The following is a 21069-nucleotide window of genomic DNA, read 5'->3' as shown; positions in this document are numbered from 1 at the left end:
GGCATTGATATTTTCAAGTCAGTACTAGAATTTAAAGAATAAACAACTTGCATTGTTATAATGAAAGGTCCACGTAGAAATTGCTAGTTTGGAAATTCAGCTATTAATTAGTTTGCTATTATCCAGCAAGTGTGTTGTAGGAAGAGGAGCAAGAAGACAGAGTGTCTGTTGAGCAAATCTATTTGCACCAACTGGTACTGTCAAATTAGATTGGCATGGGGCAGCTAGATAGCACAGTGAATGGAGCACTGGCTTTGGAGTCAGGAGGACTTGAGTTCAAATCCAGCCTCAGACACTTAATAATTGTCTAGCTGTGTGACCTTTGGCAAGTCATTTAGTCCCATTGCCTTGCAAAAAAACTAACAAAAAAATGAGATTGGCATTGTCACAAAAACCTCCACCCCCATCCCAGAAGAATAAATTGAAAACTATAACTGGGGAGAAGGTTAAGTTGGTGGCAGACAGCATCATGGGTCTTAGAAATGACCAGTTTTGGTTGTTATTCTTGCTGTTCAGTTACTTCTGATTTCTTGTGACCCCATTTGGAGTTTTCTTGGCAAAGATACTTAAAGCAGTTTGCCATTTCTTTCTCTAATTTATTTTTAAAATAAGGAAACTGAGGCAAAGAGGGTGAAATGACCTGTCCACTGTCGCATAGCCAGTTTGTGTCTCAAGCCAGATTTGAACTCAGGAAGATGAGTCTTCGTGACCCCCAGTCCATTGATCTATCTTCTGGCCCAGAAATGACCAGAGGAATACATATCACAGCTGCATACTGTCTGCCCTCCTTCATTGGGTCATATATGATCTTGAGTTTGAGCTGGGGGGGGGGGACCTTTTTGGTCATTTGTTGTCCAACCCTCTCATTTGACAGATAAGGAAACTGAGATCCAAAGAAATCATATAGGGGTCACATAGGGAGCAATGAGGAGCTGATCAGATTTCCCCGAGTTGGGAAGCCCCATGGAGGCCGAGTAGAGGAACAGACACAAGAAAGATGCCTCTCTGAGCTCACTGGTTAGAAAGCAGTGATCCATTCTTCAGTGGAGAAAAGGAGAATGAAGAAAATGGCATTTTCCATGCAAAATAAATAGGATGGTCACCTCTGCTGAATTTCAACAGCCCATTATCTCCTTTCGTAGTGAGGATCCCCAGTGTTTTAAAAACATTGGAAGGGGGTTGTTGACTCACAGCTTCTTCCCTTTCTTTAATTAAATGCTTAATTTTATCTTTTGCCTGAAGTATTTAATTCTATTTGCCCATATAGCCTCCCTCTAGGCAGCCAGATTATTACAGTCCCTGTGAACTCATCATTGTCTTGGCATATAAACAAACTGAGAGAAACTGGAAAAGAAGCCTATAATGTCAGCTATGCCTGGAAGATGGTGAGTGTGGGGGGAAAGGGGGGAGGAAAAGGAGAAATGAAGTGGGGGAGACAGAGAGGGAAAGGGGAGGGGATGCCACATGTGCTTCAGGGACCAGAGAGCAGCAGAGTCCATTGATCTGCTTCTGCTTCGTATTTTCGTCTTTAAAATAGATTATCATCCTTAACATCATAGGGCATCCGTGTTGTCTAATCTCCTTGTGGGCAGGGGCAATTTCCTTTTTGTCTGTATAACTAGTATTTACACAATGTCTGGTACATGGTAAATGCTTAATAAATTATTGATGAATGATGTATAATACCCAATTATTATGCCAGTAATAACCAATAGACAGTGCCTCTGCATGGAATGATGCCCTTGAAGCCTGGAAGACCTGGGCAGATATCAAGTCCTACCTCAGATACTGATTGCCCTGTGACTCTTTACTGACTCCCCCATTTTCCCTCTGGAAATTTCCTAGTTCTTAAATATCCTTATAGATGGGCTGCAATGTGTATTGCTGAAGGTAGTTCCCATACTGGAACTCCATGTCTTTGAGTAATAAGAATTGATTTTTAAGAGATTTTAAAGTTTTTTAAGTATTTTATATACATTGTTTCCCCAGTAGATGGTTTTAGGGTGAATGATTGAGCTTCATATGAGCCCCATGAGTTAATTAGCATAGGTATTGTTATTCTCTAGCTGAGGAGAATAGGGCCTATAGAAATACAGTGACTTGCTCAGGGTCACGCAGCTGGTATGTATCAGAAGTCAGATTTGAATTCGTGGAAAGGAGTCTCCCTAACTCCCAAGCTAGATGCCCCATCTACTGCATCCCTAACCACCCCCAAATTCAGTATTAGGATAAAATAATCAAGTATTCATTCTATTATAATAGGGGAAATGATGCTGTTACCTTTGTGAATGTGACTCCCCTACATCCCCCCCCAACTTTGGCCATATAGGTCACCTCTACTTTGATCCCTTAGACGGCAAGGACCAACTTGGCCTCAATTCTCCCATTTGACAGATGAAATTGAAGTGGAAGATTAAAAAAGAAATATATTTCCCATTAGCAAGGAAAAAAACCACACGTTGAGCTGTCGTCTAATTTAATATATGAATAAATCTGAAAACTTAAGTCAAATTCAGCATAAAAGGAATATTGCTCCATGAGAGGTCAGGCAGATTTAGCTTAGATCAGGAAGAATTGACTGAGGGCCTTTGTCAAACAACAAAGTAGGAACTGATGAATTATGGGAAACATTTAAACAAGGATGGATGAATAGAAAGATAGAGAGAGAAAGTGAGAGAGAGGCCCGTATGCAGTTGGATAAATGAATAGATGGATGGATGCACATCTATATAATATGTTCATATAAACACATATATAAAACTCATCTATATTACATGTATGTGTTTGTACATTTATTACATATAATACACACATAGAGAAACCATATGCTATTATAGAGATATAGCCATGTGCATAGGTGTGTGTGTGTGTGTGTGTGTGTGTGTGTATGAAGCCTGTGCGATCAGATTAGTGGCTTAAAAATGCTTACGGCCATCTTTCTAACCAACATCTCTCTGAAAGTGTTGGAAAAACCTGGGATAATATGTCCTAGGATGGATGCACCCCTCATTTCTATAACATTTTAAGGTTTGAAAACTATTTTCTACACATTAACTTGTTCAATCCTTTCAACAGCTTTGGGGTGTAGGTACTATTTTTTTATTATATATTTTATTTATTTATTATATATAAATTATATATTTTATATAAATTATCTATTTGTTTATTAATTATATATTCTATTTATATTGTCTCCTATAGGTGCTATTTTTTAATCTATTTTGCAGGTGAGGAACTGTGGTTCATTGAGGTTGTGTGTGTGACCCAGGGTCACACAGTTACTAAATATGTGAGGCAAGATTTGAACTCAAGGCATTTTGATTCCAAGTCCGGCTCCATACCCATCTCACCTCGTTTTAGGCATGCTGTTGTATTTCATCTTTACAAGCACCCTGTGAGGTGGATGCCCACTTGTATTCCTCTTTTTGCAGATGAGGAGACTGAGGCTCAGCAAGGTTAAATGATTTACTCAGCTAGTAAATATAGATTTCAAACCTTGGTCTCCTCACCTTCAAGACCAGGACTTTGCCCATGATGCCGGAGACCTTTCTTCCCTTTCCTTTTCATAGGAAAGGAGAGCCAATAATATGGAAAAAAAAAACCAGCTTGCCATCTTTCCCCTGCAGCTGTAGCATCACTGATCTTGTGTCTTGGACCTTGCTTTCAGGTGCAGGACACTTCCTTCATTCTGTGCATTGTAGTGATCCAGCCAGAGGTTCCCGTCAGACAACTGAAGAACCTGAACACAGTGCCCAGCAGCAAGCTGCTCTACCATCGGCTGGACCTGCTGGGCCAGCCCAGTGCTTGCCTTCATTTCAAGCAGCTCTCTACCCTCGGTAATGCCCAGGAAGGCTCCCCACTTCTAATTCTGCTCCTGTCGACCAAGTGTCATTGAGGACAAGCTGTGGGCAGACTTCAGGGAAGAGATTCCTAATTTCCTTGCCATAGATACTCCATAAGTGTTTACGGATCAGAGTATTCGAGTTGCATCAGGTGGTGGTGGTGTTGGTGGTAAGGTTTAGCTCTTTCAGTCTTATCGGACTCTTTTCACCCCCATTTGGGGTTTTCTGGCAAAGATACTGGAGTGGTTTACCATGAAGTGGAGAAGGAAATGAGGCCAACAGGGTGAAGTCACTTGCCCAGGGTCACTCAGCTAGTTAATATCTAAAGCTGAATTTGAAATCAGGTCTTTCTAGTTCCAAGCTCAGCACTCTATCTCCTGCAGCACCCCCTAGCTTCCATTCTTTTCTTAGAAAGGAAGAAACTGAGGTCCAGAGAGATGGGCGACTTCATAAAATTTAACATAGGGAACAAAATCTTCTTGTCCATTATTCTCATTTTACAGATGAGGAAACTGAGGCCTAGGATGATAAAGTGATTTGGATGTTGTGAAACAAAGCAATAAGATCATTTAATCATGTTTTAGAGAAAATGAAGCCAATTGAGTAGGGCTCCTGCTCCAAAGCAGGCGGCCACACTGCAGTCAGTTATTCAGTCAGTCAACATTCATTTATTAAACACTTCAAGTCTCTTTAAGGTGCCAAACTGCATTGCTCTTTTATTTTTTTTTCATTTTTTTTAGGTTTTGCAAGGCAAATGGGGTTAAGTGGCTTGCCCAAGGCTACACAGCTAGATCATTATTAAGTGTCTGAGGACAGATTTGAACTCAGGTCCTCCTGACTCCAGGGCTGGTGCTAGCTGCCCCCCAAACTGCATTGGTCTTTCCCAGGCCCTTAACTAAGCATAAAGCCCTTCAGGGTCTTAGATGCTATAAGTGGAGACAGCACATTCATAAATTAAGAAATAAGGAATATATATCTGTGTGTATGTGTGTGTGTGTGTGTGTGTGTGTGTATATATATAACATTTATATATATTTCAATGTAGAATGATTGAGAAAGAGAAAGGAATAAGCATTCATTAACTGCCTACTGTGTACCACAGAATGTAACACAGTGCCTGAACTGTGTTAAACACTTTTACCAATATTATCTCCTTCAATAAAAGGGAGGGAGGAAGACTCAGGACCTGGATGGCTAGAGAAGATGGCAGCCCTTACACTGAGCCCTGAATAGATCTAGGGATTCTAAAAAGCAAAGGTGAAGAGCAAATGATGCCCCATTGGGAAAGATAGGAAAAGCTTCATGGAAGGTGGTTTTTAAGTGGAGGAAAGAATTAGACAAAGTGATAGGGGTAGGGAGTAGATTCCAGGAGGGAATCATACAGGCAAAACCATGGAGGTAGAAAAATGAGTTGTGGGGAATATTCGGGGGATGGACAATAATCCAGTTTGACTGGAGTAGAGGATTCCTAAGGGGATCATAATAGGAAATAATATCAACTGTTACAGAAAATGGGCCGAGTGACTTTACTCTTTAGAATTTAAATGAAAATTCAGTGGATTTTAATTCCTTTTTTTTTTAATTGGTGTCTTTCAGAAAGCCCAACAGTCATGCTATCTGCAGGCAGTTTTTCTTCCCCCTATGAGCATCTGAGCCAACCGGAGACCAAGCGCATGGTGGAACACTATACCGCCTACCTGAGTGATAATACCCGCCTCATTGCCAACCCTGGACTGAAAGTAAGCACTCCTATGGATTGTGTAGGGATGCCTGGGGGTGGGGGTGCTCAAAGCCTAAGGCAGTGATCCTGCAGTGTGGGAATTCTGGGCACAGGCCGTGCCCCTCAGCTGGAGGGGATGATGGCAGACAGCAGATGACTTGGCCACAGCTGACCAGTGGGGACCCTTCTGATGGATTAGGAAGCCCTGTGGACTAGCTAAAGAATCCTTTTCAGGCTTGAGATGCACCATACGTTTTCAAGGGAGGAGCCTTTCAAGGGGGAGAGTTAAGTGTGAAACAGAGGGCAGTAAAGTTTTTGGAAGCACTCACTTTCCCAGGGGAAAAATGTGAAGCCTCCCTGCTGTCTGTGGTTAGGAATAGATGATTCAAGATCGCAAAAAATAAAGAAATAAAGATGAGATTTTTTTTAAAATGACATGAAATATAGATTTTTCCTTCTCTTAAAAGGCCTAGGCCTAGAGAAGACAAATTTTTGATTTTGCTTATATTATCTATACTCAGTCTTTGTTTCCTTCAAATTTGGCTGCCTCCATCTGATTTGAGATGGTTTTAAAGAAGTCATTGGGTTTGGATTTTCTGTGCTGGTCTTTGGGAAACCCTGCCAGCAGCTTACTATCTTTTTTTTTTTTTAATGTGAGTCTTAAAGGATCCCCGCTATGTCCCCCCCTTTGTCTCACAGTTCTCTGTCAGAAATGAAGTAATGGCTACCAGTCACGTCACAGATGAATGGATTACACAAATGGAAATGAGTAGCCTGAATACTTACATTGTCCGCCGTTACATAGCAACGCCCAATGGAGTCCTCAGAATTTATCCTGGCTCCCTCATGGACAAAGCATTTGATCCCACAAGGAGACAATGGTAAGTTTCAGGGGTTCCACGATCAGAGGATCCTCCCTGCCCGTTTCTTAAGAGACATTAGACAGACACAAAATAAAGCACCCTAAGTGATTCACCTGATGGTGGTGAAAAAAAAAACATTTTAATAGATGTTTGTAATTTATCATTAATGGAAGCTTTAGTATTTCCCGCCATGAGGGAAGTTACTCTGCTTTATCAATTCACAAACATTTCCAGGTTACAAATGTCCTCATTTATTCTCTCCAACATATTTCAAATCAAGCCAGATTTTAAAAATTCTTCCTTTTGGTTTCTATTCCTGATGGCCAATTGTACTGATACTTTTGTGGATGCTTGTCTATAGTGAATCCAGATCAAACTTTCAGACAAACTTACAGTCTGGACAACAGACATCCTGGGACCCAGTCTATGTGGCTGAAATGAGCAAAACTGTCAAATTAGCTGAAATGATCAGAATCCAGTTATCATCGTGGGAAATGAACAGAAATGAACAGATCTGTCAAAATAGCCAAAATTGATAAAACCCACATTTTTATAACTAGATTAACAGAACCCGTTTATCATAACTCGAGTTAAGATATCAGTTTTCATAGCTGGAATTAACAGAATTCAGTCTGTGTAGATGAAGTTAACAGAACCCCAGTCTTTATAGTTTAATTTAATAGAATTCAATCTCTATATGCAAATGACAGAATTGGCAACAGAGTGGAAATGAACAGAATCCTGTATTTAGAAGTAAAATTAATAGCACTCTGCATAAAATAATGGAAACATTTTACATCTTTTGAATTAGCAAATCTCAGTTTCTGTTTGCTTAGTCTCCTCTGGCTCTGACATAGGTTGCGATCACTTCTGCAAACTCAAAACTATCCTCTGCCATTTGGTAATTCTGTTCTTGGAGGTATGACTTTTAAATGGTAAAAGTTAATTCTTGGAGGCTTTAGGGAGATGTTGCTGCAGAGAAATAGGATTTATAAACTCCTTTGGGAACTTGTCTTTCTTAGCCTCTCATCCTTTTCTGTAGATGGCAAATTAAATTTATTTTTTTAACCTAGTCATTCCTGAGCTGCTTTTATCTAAACTAGCACAGCTTCCATTGTAACTTCCAATTTTCCTTTCCTTTATGAGAAGTGTGGGGCTCAGTCTGTCTTTTGTATTGAAGGAGAGAACCTCATAGCCTCTTGACCTCTAAGGAAAGGGAAAAGTCAGAGTGTGGGACAATCTAAAGATCTGCCAACCTTTTTTAAAAACAAGACTCAATTACCTTCATGTACCTGAGAAGGTATCACAGGTGAGAATTAAAATCAGTGTAGGGAGAGGAATTCCACTCTAAGAGCCTTAGAATTTCCTTAAAATACTAAGAACTATCTTTACTAAGGCAATTTTTGTATCAAAAGCATTTGTAGTCTATGTATTTCATAATCAGTGATAGCGCTTGCTGTTTATCCATAGACTTAGAAGTTGTTGAAATCTAGATTTTGTATTTCTGAGCCTTTAATGATATGTATTTATTATCTCAAAAATACTTTAAACATCGGTTTAAGATTTTGGTCAGGAAGCTGGTGGAGCTTAGTTTGAATCAGACCTTTGTTATGAAAAACCTGTGTGACTTTGAATAAGCCCTATCACTTCCTTGGACCTCAGTTTCCTGATTAGCAAAATGAGGAGTTGAACTCAATGGCCTCAGCATTCCACTCTAGTTTCTTTTAACCCATAAAGGCAAAATTGCCAATTTGTCTAATAACACACATTTTTGATTAAAATATATTATATGGGGGCAGCTAAGTGGTCCAGTGGACAGAGCACCGGCCCTGGAGTCAGGAGGACCTGAGTTCAAATCCAGCCTCAGACACTTAATAATGACCTAGCTGTGTGACCTTGGGCAAGTCACTTAGCCCCACTGCCTTGAGAAAAAAACATAAATAAATAAAATATAGTAAATGTCTTTAGTCATCTGGGAGCACTCTATGTTTCAAACGTACTTCAACTAGAAGTATGTTTCAATAGTCAAAAACTTTGGAGAACATGAACATTCTATGCCTTTCCTTGGTTTCCCTTAGGTATCTGCATGCAGTTGCTAATCCTGGGCTGATTTCTTTGACCGGCCCATACTTGGATGTTGGAGGAGCTGGCTACGTGGTTACAATCAGTCACACGGTTCATTCTTCCAGGTAACATTTTCCATTTCTGGAATGTTTTTTAGCCTGCCATAAAGACCCTTTGGAAGTAAGTTCTAAATGAATGAAGACTTATTTTGACATGAGGAGCCAGTGAAAACCATGAGTAGAAGTAGTAGCCTTAAACGGAAAGATATGGAGAGTTAGGAAGGGTTAGAGTCCAACAGGAAATCAAAGAAGAGACACTAAGAAGTCATGGATTGGGGTCATAGGATGTGGGGTTGCATCCCTGCTTTGCCAATTGCTACTGATGTGACCTGGTCAAAGTCATTTCTCCTTGAGTTCCTCATCTATGAAATGAGGGCATTGGAGTTCAGGAATTTTTAACTTCCTTTGGAAAAGAATGAAGGAGAGACAGAGACAAAGAAAGAGAGAGAAATGCTATAGAAATAAGATGTAATTTTTCCCACCCAGCTTCATAGACCCCTGAAATCTATCTCTACTCTTGTTGAGGGTTAGGGTTGCTGATCCTAAGCTGATGGTCCCTTCTAGATGTAAATCTAAATCTAACATTCTGTGACTAGAAAATTTCTAGGGGAAATAGCATTATTGAGTGGAGAGGGGAAAGAGTATCTTCATGCTGGAATTCATGGAAGCTTCTAGATTCCTTGGATAGTTGAAGGAGCACTGGAATGCTCCCGGCTTCTCATTAAAGGTTTATTACTTATTTTAAGTTTGAGGTCTTGAGCAAGTAAGTCACTTAACCCCATTTGCCTTGCAAAAAAACCTAACAAAAAAAAAAAACTACAAAGAAGGAAACTATTCCTGATCTCAAGAATCTTACCTTCTAGAAGGAGAGACAGCCCTGAATAGATCTAGAGACAAAATAAATACAGGATGGCTTTGGAGGGGACATGCCAGTAATCCCAGAATCAAGAAAGTCTTAGTGTAGAAGGTCAATCTCAAGTTGTGTCTGACAGAATGAGAGGGATGCTATGATATGGAAATGAGGAAAGAGGACATAATAGACCTGGAGACAGCCAGGATAAAAGTCCGAAGGCTGGATTGGAGGATCTTGTCTGGAGATCAGAGAGGCTAGTTCAGTTGGATCGTCAGATATGTGCTGGGGGTGTCCTGTCCATCGAGCCTAGAAATCTAGTTGGGGGTTTACTGTAAAGGACTTTAAAAGTTCAGCAGAAGTATTCATGTTTAACAGAGAGAATTACTGGAGTGGATTGAAGAGGGAGTGATATGGACAGATGTGTTGATCGTAATAATGATAATAATAATACTCTCACATTTATGTGACATTTTGAGGTTTACAAAGTTCCTTGCTCATTTTATTTGCTCAACACCCCTAGGAATTAGTTACCCTTATGATCTTCATTCTACAGATGAGGAAACTAAGGTAAACAGGCTAAGTGACTTACCCAGAATCACACAGCCAGAAAGTATCTGAAATCAGGTTTTGAACTCAGGTCTTCCAGCCACTGAGTTCAATACTATCTACCAAGCCACCATGCTACCCTAGAGGAAAGTCACTTTAGCAAAAGCAAAGAATGGGGGCAGCTAGGTGGCGCAGTGGATAGAGCACCAGCCCTGGAGTCAGGAGGGCCTGAGTTCAAATCTGGTCTCAGACACTTAATAATGACCTAGCTGTGTGGCCTTGGGCAAGCCACTTAACCCCACTGCCTTTCAAAAAAAAGTGAAGAATGAACTAGATCGAAGAAAAACCTAATTAGGAAGCCTTTGAAATTAGTGTGGGCTTGAAAAAAATCTGATGGCTGGGTGAGAAGAGAATAGGAGTCAAATGTCAGAGACTATATAAGATTGCACAAATTACTGGATATATTGTGTAAGGGAGAGTCAGGAATCAAGGATATTGCCACAGTTTTATGAACCAACGTCTAAACCCTATGTTAAATATTGAAGATGTAAAGAAAGATAGACCCTGCCTTCTTGGAGCTTGTAGTCTAATGGGGGGGCATAGAATGAAAGTACAGAGATTATCCCCATTTTACACATGAAGAAACTGAGTCTGACAGACCTAAGCAACATATTTGTGGTCATATGGCTAGTCAGTGTCAAGGTCTTAATTTAATTCCTTGCTTCAGGGGCAACTAGGTGACACAGTGGATAGTGCACTGGCCCTGGAATCAGGAGGACCTGAGTTCAAATCTGATCTCAGACACATAATAACTGCCTAGCTGTGTGACCTTGGGCAAGCTACATAACCCCATTGCCTTGTCAAAATAAACCCTTGCCTCTTGACTTCCCTAATGGCCTGCACCCCACTCTGCTAGTCCACGTCTAGGGTTCCCTATGCAGTTTGCTGTGTATTTCCCATTTGGATACATGTGCTTTATAAAAATGCCTCAAGATTACTAACAAATTAGGTTTTGAGCTTAGAGTATATAAGCAAAAGTTTTCCATGCAGATTCAAACATGAAGGAAAATTTGGGGTGGAGATCTAAAAAGATAAACAGGTAGGGAAGATGGGCTGTTCTAATCCCTTAATTATATGGATAGATCTTTTCCCCCCAAGTAGCTGGAAATTAACCATTTGCTGAATAGCTCCATAATGCTCCCTTTGGATTCAGAGAACATTGAACTACAAACAATCCTGTGTGATCCAGGGCAAGTCTGAGTCTCTCTGGGTCTCTGATTCTTCCTTAGGAAAATGAGGGGCTAGCAGACCCCTTCCCACTGAAGGGCTGATGCTCCCTGCCTTTTCTCGGACTGCCCTCCACCTGGCCAGCCCTCCTCCCTCTTTCCTGAGTCCTGGCTTCCTTCAGAGCTCAGCTCATGTTCTTCTCACTGGGAACATCTTCCCTCTGAGACTGGCTCCAACTTTCCCAGATTGGATAGATCTTGTTGGTACATCATTGTTTCCATGTCATTGCTGCTATTAGACTGTGAGCTCTTTGCAAATACGTTCTTTGTATCTCTGGTTCTTACTCCAGTGTCTGACCCATAGAAAGCACTAATAAATGCCCATGTACTTTATGATTGGTAGTAGACTGAGTTGTTTCTGAAGAAATGAAGATAGAAAGTGAAAGGATAAATAAAAGTCCTTCCTCTTCTGTCCTCCCCAAGGAGAGGGTGCTCAAAAGAAAGATGCCTCCAAAAATATGTGCCTAGTGATCCACCATTGACTGTGGTTCTTATCAGGTCACCTTCTCCTAGTCATGCCAAGATGTTGGTCTACTCTGTCCTCTGGATAATTGGAGATATTGCCATGCTGTAGTCCAAGCTCTGCCAGTTCAAGTCGCAAAAAGTGGTGTCTTCTTTCCAAGGAAGAGATCCATTTTTCAGGAAAGGGGTCCTGCTCATTTGTTACAGAGAGTTGGCTCCCCAATCCTCTCAAGATGATTCATGACCGTCACAATTTTTAATCAAATCAGTTCTACCTAGTTCTTATTTCTGTTTGAAGTTTCTTCTCTCTTAAATGAGAATAAAAGGAGAATGTTTAATCTTAAACGTGCGGATAATTTCAGTGATAGGTAAGAACTAGACAATGGAACTCAGGGTATCTCAGATCACACCTATCTTTGCCTGTATTCAAACTTACATCTTAGAACTAATCGATATTTTAGCATCAATTAGCATTCAAGCAGCTAGGTGGCACTGCAGCGGATAATACTGGACCTGGAATCAGAAAAACTCATCTTCCTGAGTTCAAATATGAACTCAGATATATTAGCTATGTCATATAACCCTGTTTGCCTCAGTTTCCTCATCTGTAAAATGAGCTGGAGAAGCAAATGGAAAATCACTCCTGTGTCTTTGCCAAGAAAACGCCAGTTGGAGTCAGTCTGACATGACTAAAACACAACTGAACAACAGCATTTGGAAGTCACATTGTGATTACCTCATGTGTATTGTTATCTTTATTTTGGGAACTTTTGATTATTTTGGAATTTGGTAGAGTGATGAGGATGTGCAATAATAAAAAGAGACTGGTCAGGCATCCATTTTGAATGGAGAAAGAACACAACTGCATATTATCTGTGGAGCAGAAAAGTCAGTTTGTCTCCACTGAGATCTTCTTCTGCAGTTGCTAAGGTAACAACATAGCTCTGAAATACAGGTTGAAAGAAATAGGAAAGTGGAGCATATAAATGAACACCGTGCTGTTTACTACTGCTCTTTGTCATGACAGTAAAATCACATAGTCTTATATGGGAAGGAAGCTTCTAGGCCATTGAAGCTAATCCCCTCTTTCAAACTAGAATATCTAGGGGTAGGAAAGAGAACTCCCATTGTGAAAACTTATTCTATCAATGTAGTCAATCCCTTTTCAGCAATGGATGGGTTCGGAGAGTTACCTGGATCTCTGAAAGGTTGTGACTTACCCAGGATCACACAACAAATAGTTTTGACACTAACCCTATTCCATCAAATAGCCTTTTCCTTTTTGTTGGTTAGAACTTAACAAGATGAAATGAGAGAGAGAGAGACAGAGAGAGAGGCAGAGACAGACAAAGAAGGAGGAGGAGGAGAGACCTTGTTGAATAGAATTGAAACAAAAATCACCCCCTGAAATCTGACAGGATTTGAATTGTATTTTCAATTAGGTCCACCTTCATAGTCTATTAAGCAGAAAAATGCAACCCAGGCAAGGCTGTGAGGAAAGTGAAATAGCAGAGTTCCCTTCTTGGCCCTGGGCTGTTTAACAATTATATCAATTACTTTTATGAAGGCATAGACTACCTGTCATCATATCTGCCGATGATGCAAAACTGGAAGGAAACATAAACACATCTGGTGACAGAGTCAGGATCTGAAATGATCTTGATTAGCCTACGACATTGGCCAGAACCTAACAAGATGAAATTTAATAGGGATAAATTGATCACTGAAGAAGGATTTGTTAAATGCCTGTTTTATGGTAGATGCTGGAGACGCATGAATAAAATGAATGAAACAGTCCCTACTCTTAGGGAGCTTACCTTCTCTTTGGAGAGACAACATCTATGTATGTGTGTATAGACAGTACAAAATAAATGTATGGCAGTTAAACACACATCAGAGAGGGAATAAACTCACAATTTGTGGGGGGGATCAGTGCAATCTTAGACTGGTCTAAAAAATATCAACTTCTTAAATACAAGATGGGGGAGGCATGGTTAGACAGTATTTTGCTTTAAAACATTCATGGGTCCAAAGATTCTCGAATTAGGAGAAATCCTAAAATTAATGCATGCGTTCTTTATTTTGAGCAAACAGATGAAGCTTGAGGAGTTTCTACTCAATAGTCTTAACAGTATCCAAAAGAGTTTGTGTGTGATGGTGGTTGCCTTAAGAGAACGGGACCATCCAAATAGGAGGGAGGATCCTACTGGACTCTACCCTCATCAGTCCCCATCTGCAATATGGTACTGAAGTTTAGGCAACATGTTGAGATAGGTTGTCCAGAGAACCACAATGGCATTTATTAAGCACCTGGTCTGTACCAGACCCCAAGTGCTAAGTCATAAGGTCTTCAAAGGATGGAGGGCAACTTTCTAGGGACAACAACTGATGTTCTTGTTCAGGTTCAGGCTGGACTTGACAGCCACTGATGTGTCTTCCATTTTGAATTTCTGTGATTCTCTGATATGGACATGTTTTTGCATTACGCCAGAACCTTGGTAGAGCAGAACAGAACAAAATTCTTTTTAGACCCCTCGATCTTGGGCCTAGTCCATAAGAATCACAAGAGAAGCAAATTACTTTTGTCTCTGGTTCTCAGTTTCCTCATTTGTAAAGTACGGGGATTAGATAATATCCAGTGTCGTTGTCAATTCTATGATCTCATGAATCCAGTGGGAAGCATTTCTAGGAAGGCTCATCATATAAAGGGTCTCCCAAAAGTCTTAGCAAAACCACAGACACTTCTCAACAGCATGAAGACTTTTGGGACACCTTGTTTTCGTTCATTCTTCCATTTGAAGTGAGATCAAGTGGGATAATAATTTCACGGTGCCTGATAGGTGTATAAATGTTAGCTATGATTAACTGTTTTTGTTATTCTCATTCTTATCTAGTGTTTTCAATAGTTAAAATTCACCTCAAATACCAGTTCAAACCAGAAGGGGGCAGTCGACCAACATGAAAAATCATATTTCAGAGCGTGTAATCTTGCATTAGGAGGAAGGCCCTTCTGAAACTCAATGATTTTTTTTTTTTTGAGGTCTTAGTTGCATTTTGTTTTCCTTTTTGTTGTTCAGGACAAGCTATATCTTAGCAAAAATGTGCTAAGTAAAAGCAGGACTGCTCTAGCCAAGTCCAAACCCATGTCAGGAAGAGAATTCAAAGTCTCCAGGAGAGGGAGGGGTGTGCAGATGAACATTTAGGGGCCTCTCTCCAATTCTCCAGTGAAAATGAGGCAGCCTCCCTCAATAAAGTTTGTAAAGAGACATTCCGGAGCATGAATCTCATCTTAAGCACTAACGGTCTGATCTTGGGAAGTAACTCAATCTGTGTTCCAGTTTCCTCATCTTAAATGGGGATAAGCAGTATATCTACTTCATAGGATTTCCTTGAGGATCCAATGAGATAATATATGTGTAATATGGTTTTTTCATATTATGTCAAAGAAATTATTGCCATTTGCTTTGTTTAGTTCACAAGTGCAAGCAGGGGGAATTACACATAGCCAGCCATACTGGGAAGGCCTTTGACAGTTATCAAGGGGATAACTCTGGCAGTCATGCCAGTCAGGATCGGTTGAGTGCATTTGGGGTGTTTGGACTGGGAAAGAGAAGACTCAGGCAGATCCTGTGCTATCTTTCAATATTTGAAGGGAGATTGTATTGTAGAGGGATCATTCTGTTCAGTCCTAAGAGGGTCTTTCTAGGAGCCATGGGTGAAAATTACCGATGGGTAAATCTGGACTTCACTTCAGGTAGATTTTTGCCCAAAGTAAGGGAAAACCTGCCCTGGGATGAAGGAAACTTACCATGACTTGATGTCTTTGTGCAGAGACCAGATCATCTTTTGAAAGAATTTTGATTCATATCTGGCTTAATCAAGTTGGCTAGCTTGGACATCCTGTGATTTTATATATTCTGTTTTCCAGAGATGCATGACTATAGGAAAGAAGTCTTCCCTTGCCAGGATTAACCATTATTAAAAAGAAATGGAGACAGAATGTGAGCCATCATCATTTGCCTCTTCATTTCTTTTTGCCTCACATCCTTCTAAGAGCTAACAAATATATAGCACTTAATGTTTTCTGATTCCTTTACATGCATCACCTAGCTAGTAGTATCTAAGGTGGGATTCCAACTTCAATTCCAGCACTTCATTCATTACATTGTCCTGCCTCTCTGTGATCTTGTGAATTCTGACCTAGCAATGTCATTTTAGCCCTCTTCAAGCCAGGACAATAAACAGTTATAGTGAGGCTGGATGGATGGATGGACAGAGCTGGGCAGAGAGATAAATGGATGGATGGATATATATATATATATACACATATATGTGTGTATATATATAGAGAGAGAGAGAGACAGACAGACAGAAAGACAGATACATACTCTTATATCATGAAAGAATGAGTGAGTGAAACTGCATTTGTGAAATTCTTACTATGTGCCAGTCAGACTGGACAGGGGGGTATAGATACCAGTAAGCAAGTCAGCCCCTGCCCCTTCCATTCTAATAGGGGAACACAATATACAAAGGGGAGTGTAGACAGAGAAGAGTGTTTTGAATGGGAAAGTTAGAAGGAGCAGGAGTGTAGTTGATTTGATTCATATTTGCAGGTTGGATTCACATTCAACAAGTTAAGAGTGGCGTCAGAAAAGGGGAGGAGGGTTCACCTGCATCAAACTGGCACAATGGCATCCAAGAACTGTGTTGGGTCTGGGTTTGGGCAAGATTAGGTGAATGCATGCTCACTAATCAGAGACCCAAGATTCCCAAAGAGGGAACATGAATTTCAGGTTAGATGAATGACATTCTTATAATTCACTCAAGTCTTTATCCTCTCAATGGCTCAACTGATCCTCATGGGAAATGTGGTGCTAAACCTCTATGCAGAAAAGAACCCAATTCTGGAAAGTGCCCAGAATGACTGACGCTAATTTCTTATCTCTTGCTATACATCTATACAGTGCACAGATGTCTTCTGGGCATACCGTGGCCGTGATGGGCATTGACTTCACGCTGAGATATTTCTACAAAGTTCTTATGGATCTACTACCAGTTTGTAACCAAGATGGTGGCAACAAGATACGGTAAGCCTGTCTAGTTCCCACAAAATCAAAAATAAAAGTGGGGAATCTCAGAGCATGATGTGTAGTTTCTCAGAATACTTTTACATAGAGGAGGTAAGGGGTTTGCCATGGGTTCTGGTGGTTTTCTCTACTTAGGCATGATACTCTAAAGTTTAGACCAGCAGATAGACATTGTCTCTGTTCCAGAGTATGTCTCTATCAATTGATGTCCCCAAAGCTTCTATTCTGTTAGAAATCAGACATTTCTGGTAAGACAAGGATTCCCATTTCTATCCTTCTTTCTTCGGTTGTGATTTTGTTGTTAAGTCTAAGAAAACTGTTATGGTAGGAAAATCAGAAACCTGCAAAGGCGCTGTTCCATTTCTGAAGACTGGAAGTCTGCCATCCAGGTATTTAAAAGGACATCTGGAGTCAGGAAAACTCATCTTCCTTTGTTCAAAACTGGCCTCCAAACCTATCTGTATGACCCTGGGCAAATCATTTAACCTCGTTTGTCTCATTTTCTTCATCTATAAAATGATCTGGAGAAAGAAATTTTAAACTACTCCAGCAACTTTGCCAAGAAAACTCCAAAAGGGGTCAGGAAGAAACAGACATGGCTGAAATGACTCAACAAAAATAAATGAACAAAGAGCCTTCCGTGTTTTCTCAAAATAGTCTGCTAGTATCAGTGGAGCCCATGGTCTGGATTGATTAGCCTCCCCATTTTACTCAGGCTGACTTTACTCCCATTTGCCTTTGTAGAAGGTCTTATACAGTGTAAAAATAATATGGAATATAAATAGTAAAAGAGATTTCAGTTTGCTGTAATTATAGCCTGCCACGTTTGTGTTGTTGTTCAGTTGGTACCTGATGACTTCATGACCCCATTTGGGGTTTTCTTGGCAGATACTAGAGTAATTTGCCACTTCCTTCTCTAGATCATATTATAGATGAGGAAAACAGGGTTAAGTGACTTCTCCAAGGTCACACAGCTAAATCTAAAATTTGAACTCAAGATGAACCTTCCTGGCTCCAGGGCCAACACTTTCTGGATTAAGTCACCACCTAGCTTGCCTGGCCTATTTTAGAGTTCCATTGATTGAATTCCTTGATGTGATCTCCGAATAGAAATTTTGTGCATTTGGATCTATATGCAAAGAGGATATTGTGTGATTGGCTTCAAAATTTGGGAATACAAATACCTGGGTCCCATTCTCTATATTTCTTTTGCATTAAGTTTTCCAGATGTCAGATTAAAAAAAAATGTTTTGCTTTTGATGGTGACCTCCACAACAACTTCATATTCTCCTTGGTGATCGACTTCATCAACAAGAAGGATTTTCTTCAAAAAAATGACTGTTTTTGCCTTTCTTTGTGTCCCAATAACTTAGCTCAGAGTCTAATACCCAACGATGCTGTTGATTTGCCTTACTTTGACATCAGAACCCTGGATCTACACATAGTTTTACTTCTCAGAGTTGATAGGAAACTGATTTTAGATTCTTCTAAACCCTTGCTTGGACCAATGAGTTTTCTGGGTTTTTGGGGAGCAGGTGCTTCATCATGGAGGACAGGGGTTATCTGGTGGCCCACCCAACCCTCATTGACCCCAAAGGTCATGCGCCCGTGGAGCAACAACACATCACTCACAAGGTATTGACGGGGAAGGGAGGTGAAGTTCATTCCTACACAGAACTGCCAGAAAGCTATTCCTCAAACAGGTGACTACCCCATGTAGGAAGCTTCAGGAGCTATAGGGAGGGTAAAGCATAAGCTCACCAACTTAGTGTTAAAAATCCTTCACTGTCTAATTCCCTTGTCTTTCAGGCTGCCCTTCACCCACTCTAGACTAGTCAACCAGGCTTATTGCCATCCCCCTTTATATGTCTTTCCTTCTCTGATCTCTGCCCTCTGGGGCTTCATATAGGCTGAACCCCGTTCCCAGAGTGCGCTCTTTGCCTCTTCCTCTACCATTGGATTTACCTCTTCCATTTTCCCCTAGCTGGAATGTCTTTCTACTTCTTCCCATATATTATATTATGTTATGTCCCTTGAGCAGAAGGGAAGCTCCTTGAGGGCAGGGTCTTCCCGTTTCTTGGCTTCTCCAGTGGCCAGCACAGTGCCTACCTCCAGTTGTAGTCATTTGATAAAAACTTGTTGAATTAAGATGAAATGACTTGCACATTTGACCAGCTCTTTCCTTCTACCTCATAGGAACCACTGGTGGCAAACGACATTCTAAACCACCCCAATTTTGTCAAAAAAAATTTATGTAACAGTTTCAGCGACAGGACGGTGCAGAGGTTTTATAAATTTAACACCAGTCTTGTGGTGAGTGAAATTCCCAGCATGCTCTCTCCACCTCACCTTCACCCCTCCCATTCCCTTCCAAAAGACTGGAAATGGACTTGAAGAGTAAGCTTCTTCCTGTTTTTAATTGTATACATGTGGCTCTATTGCTTGCCTTTGTTTTGTTGGGATTTTTTTTAACCCTTTGCTGTCTTTTGTTCACATCTTCTCAAATTGCTTCACCTCTTAACTGTAGGGAGCTCAACCCTGGGTTGGGCACCATGATGGGCAGGAACTGGGCTCCCAAAACTCCAAAGCCTCTGTTTGACTTGGGTGGGAGAACTGGAATGGGAAGAAAGACTTCCCGCTTCCTTTTCTAGTAAACTTTCTTTAGGCCAATATCAAAGTTAGTGTGCCTCCTCTAAAACACACACTGGGGGACAGTAAGAGCTAGGAACTGAGGGCCTTGGGTAAATGAAGTGCTCGATACATATATCAATATATATGTCGACTTATGCCGGCATGTTTGATCAATGAGGCAGCTAGGTAAGCTGTTTCAATTGGGATTTAGAATTAGGAGGCCTGGGATTGAATCCCAGACTTCAATTTATTGGTTGTAAAACCTTCAACAAGTCTCAGTTTCCTCAACTGTGAAAGGGAGATAATACTTCCAGTGCTTGCCCCTCTGGGGTTATTATAAGAAAGTACTTTTGAAAATATTATTAAAGCTAGCAATTATTTCCTCTCCAGTCCACTTACTTTCCCAAATTGAACATAAACAAAGGGAAAGAAAATCTCCTAACAAGCATCTATAAACCAACAAAACAATTTCCTACTACAGCCATGTTCAAAAATGCACATCTCTCCTCTCTTCATCATTAGATCCATCATATTTCTAGCAGGAGGTGGCTAGTGTCCTCTATAACTGGACTTGGTGTATTAACAAAATTTCTAAAAATCCTTCAAAGTTGTTCTTTTCTTTTATGATGTTATTGCTATTGGATAAATTGTTCTCCTCCCTCACCCAAAAATCCATTCATAGCCCTCTTTCCATCAGGGAGCTAGATGGCACAGTGGTTTGAAGTGGGGATGTGGAGTCAGAAAAAATATAAGTTCAAATTTGGTCTCAGGTACTTCCTTGCTCTGTGAACCTGGGCAAGTCACTTAACCTCTGGTTGCCTCATTTTCCTCATCTATATAATGGGAATATTAATAGCATTCATCTTCCAGGGTTATTGTGAGGATCAAATGAGCTAAAAATGGAGAACATTTTGAAAATCTTAAATTGATATCTAAATGCTAACTACTTTTATTATTTTGACAATAATCTTTATGACACCTTTTGGCAACATGGTCAATTTGGGATTTATTGCCCCTCTCCCTTATCCAATCAAACTTCCCTTGTTAGAAAGAAAAACAGATGTTAAGCTGATTCAGTAGGCACAATGACGCCATCTGGCCAGATAGGCTGGATTCTCCCCCTGCTGAAAAGAGAGGGTTCTATTTCACTGACTCTTCTGGGGGACCATTCCTGACTCCCTCTTAGTTTTCTTGAAATTTATATTATTCAAAATAGTATTACTCGTGCCTAATATACAGCAGACATTTAATAAATGCTTCTTGGCTGACTGATTAGTGTAGTCATTGTAAACTGTGATTCTTTGGGATTCACTTATTAATTTGCAATAATAATAACAAATTATTAATAATAATATGCCTCTTTCAGGTTCGCCAAGTGCTTTGTATATATTATCTTAGTCTGAACCAGTTCAAATAAATCTTGGGTTCACTTTATTATTAAAGGAAAGGATATAGTTATTTCTTTGTAAGAAAAACAAGTCTCTCTGGCTGGTTAGGTTAAACAGGAGACTTCATTGATTTACAGGGGTTCTTATTATGGAAAAGCAGCCAGTTTTGGGAAGGGAGGCAATTAACAGTCTTCACTAAGTTGTCAGATAAAATTAGTGGGAAACTGAGTCATTCTTTTGACTTTGAGAGCCAGTTGTCTCCCTT

The 21069-nt window shown here is 40.3% G+C and overlaps 1 protein-coding gene across 2 annotated transcripts in view; it reads left to right on the top strand.

Annotated features, from left to right (window-relative positions):
• CACHD1 (cache domain containing 1) overlaps nucleotides 1–21069 on the top strand; it is a 228379-nt gene that overhangs the window by 188583 nt on the left and 18727 nt on the right. For both annotated transcript variants that reach the window (XM_074221256.1, XM_074221255.1), the window contains exons 12-19: nucleotides 1268–1385; nucleotides 3668–3836; nucleotides 5439–5581; nucleotides 6262–6443; nucleotides 8504–8614; nucleotides 16663–16785; nucleotides 18321–18420; nucleotides 18982–19098. In XM_074221256.1, the coding sequence (XP_074077357.1) occupies nucleotides 1268–1385; nucleotides 3668–3836; nucleotides 5439–5581; nucleotides 6262–6443; nucleotides 8504–8614; nucleotides 16663–16785; nucleotides 18321–18420; nucleotides 18982–19098 (1063 nt within the window). The remainder of the gene's footprint in view (nucleotides 1–1267; nucleotides 1386–3667; nucleotides 3837–5438; nucleotides 5582–6261; nucleotides 6444–8503; nucleotides 8615–16662; nucleotides 16786–18320; nucleotides 18421–18981; nucleotides 19099–21069) is intronic.

Source organism: Macrotis lagotis, chromosome 2, assembly GCF_037893015.1.
Source record: "Macrotis lagotis isolate mMagLag1 chromosome 2, bilby.v1.9.chrom.fasta, whole genome shotgun sequence".
In the NCBI taxonomy this organism is placed as follows: Eukaryota; Metazoa; Chordata; class Mammalia; order Peramelemorphia; family Peramelidae; genus Macrotis; species Macrotis lagotis.
This window is presented reverse-complemented; position numbering and strand designations above follow the sequence as displayed.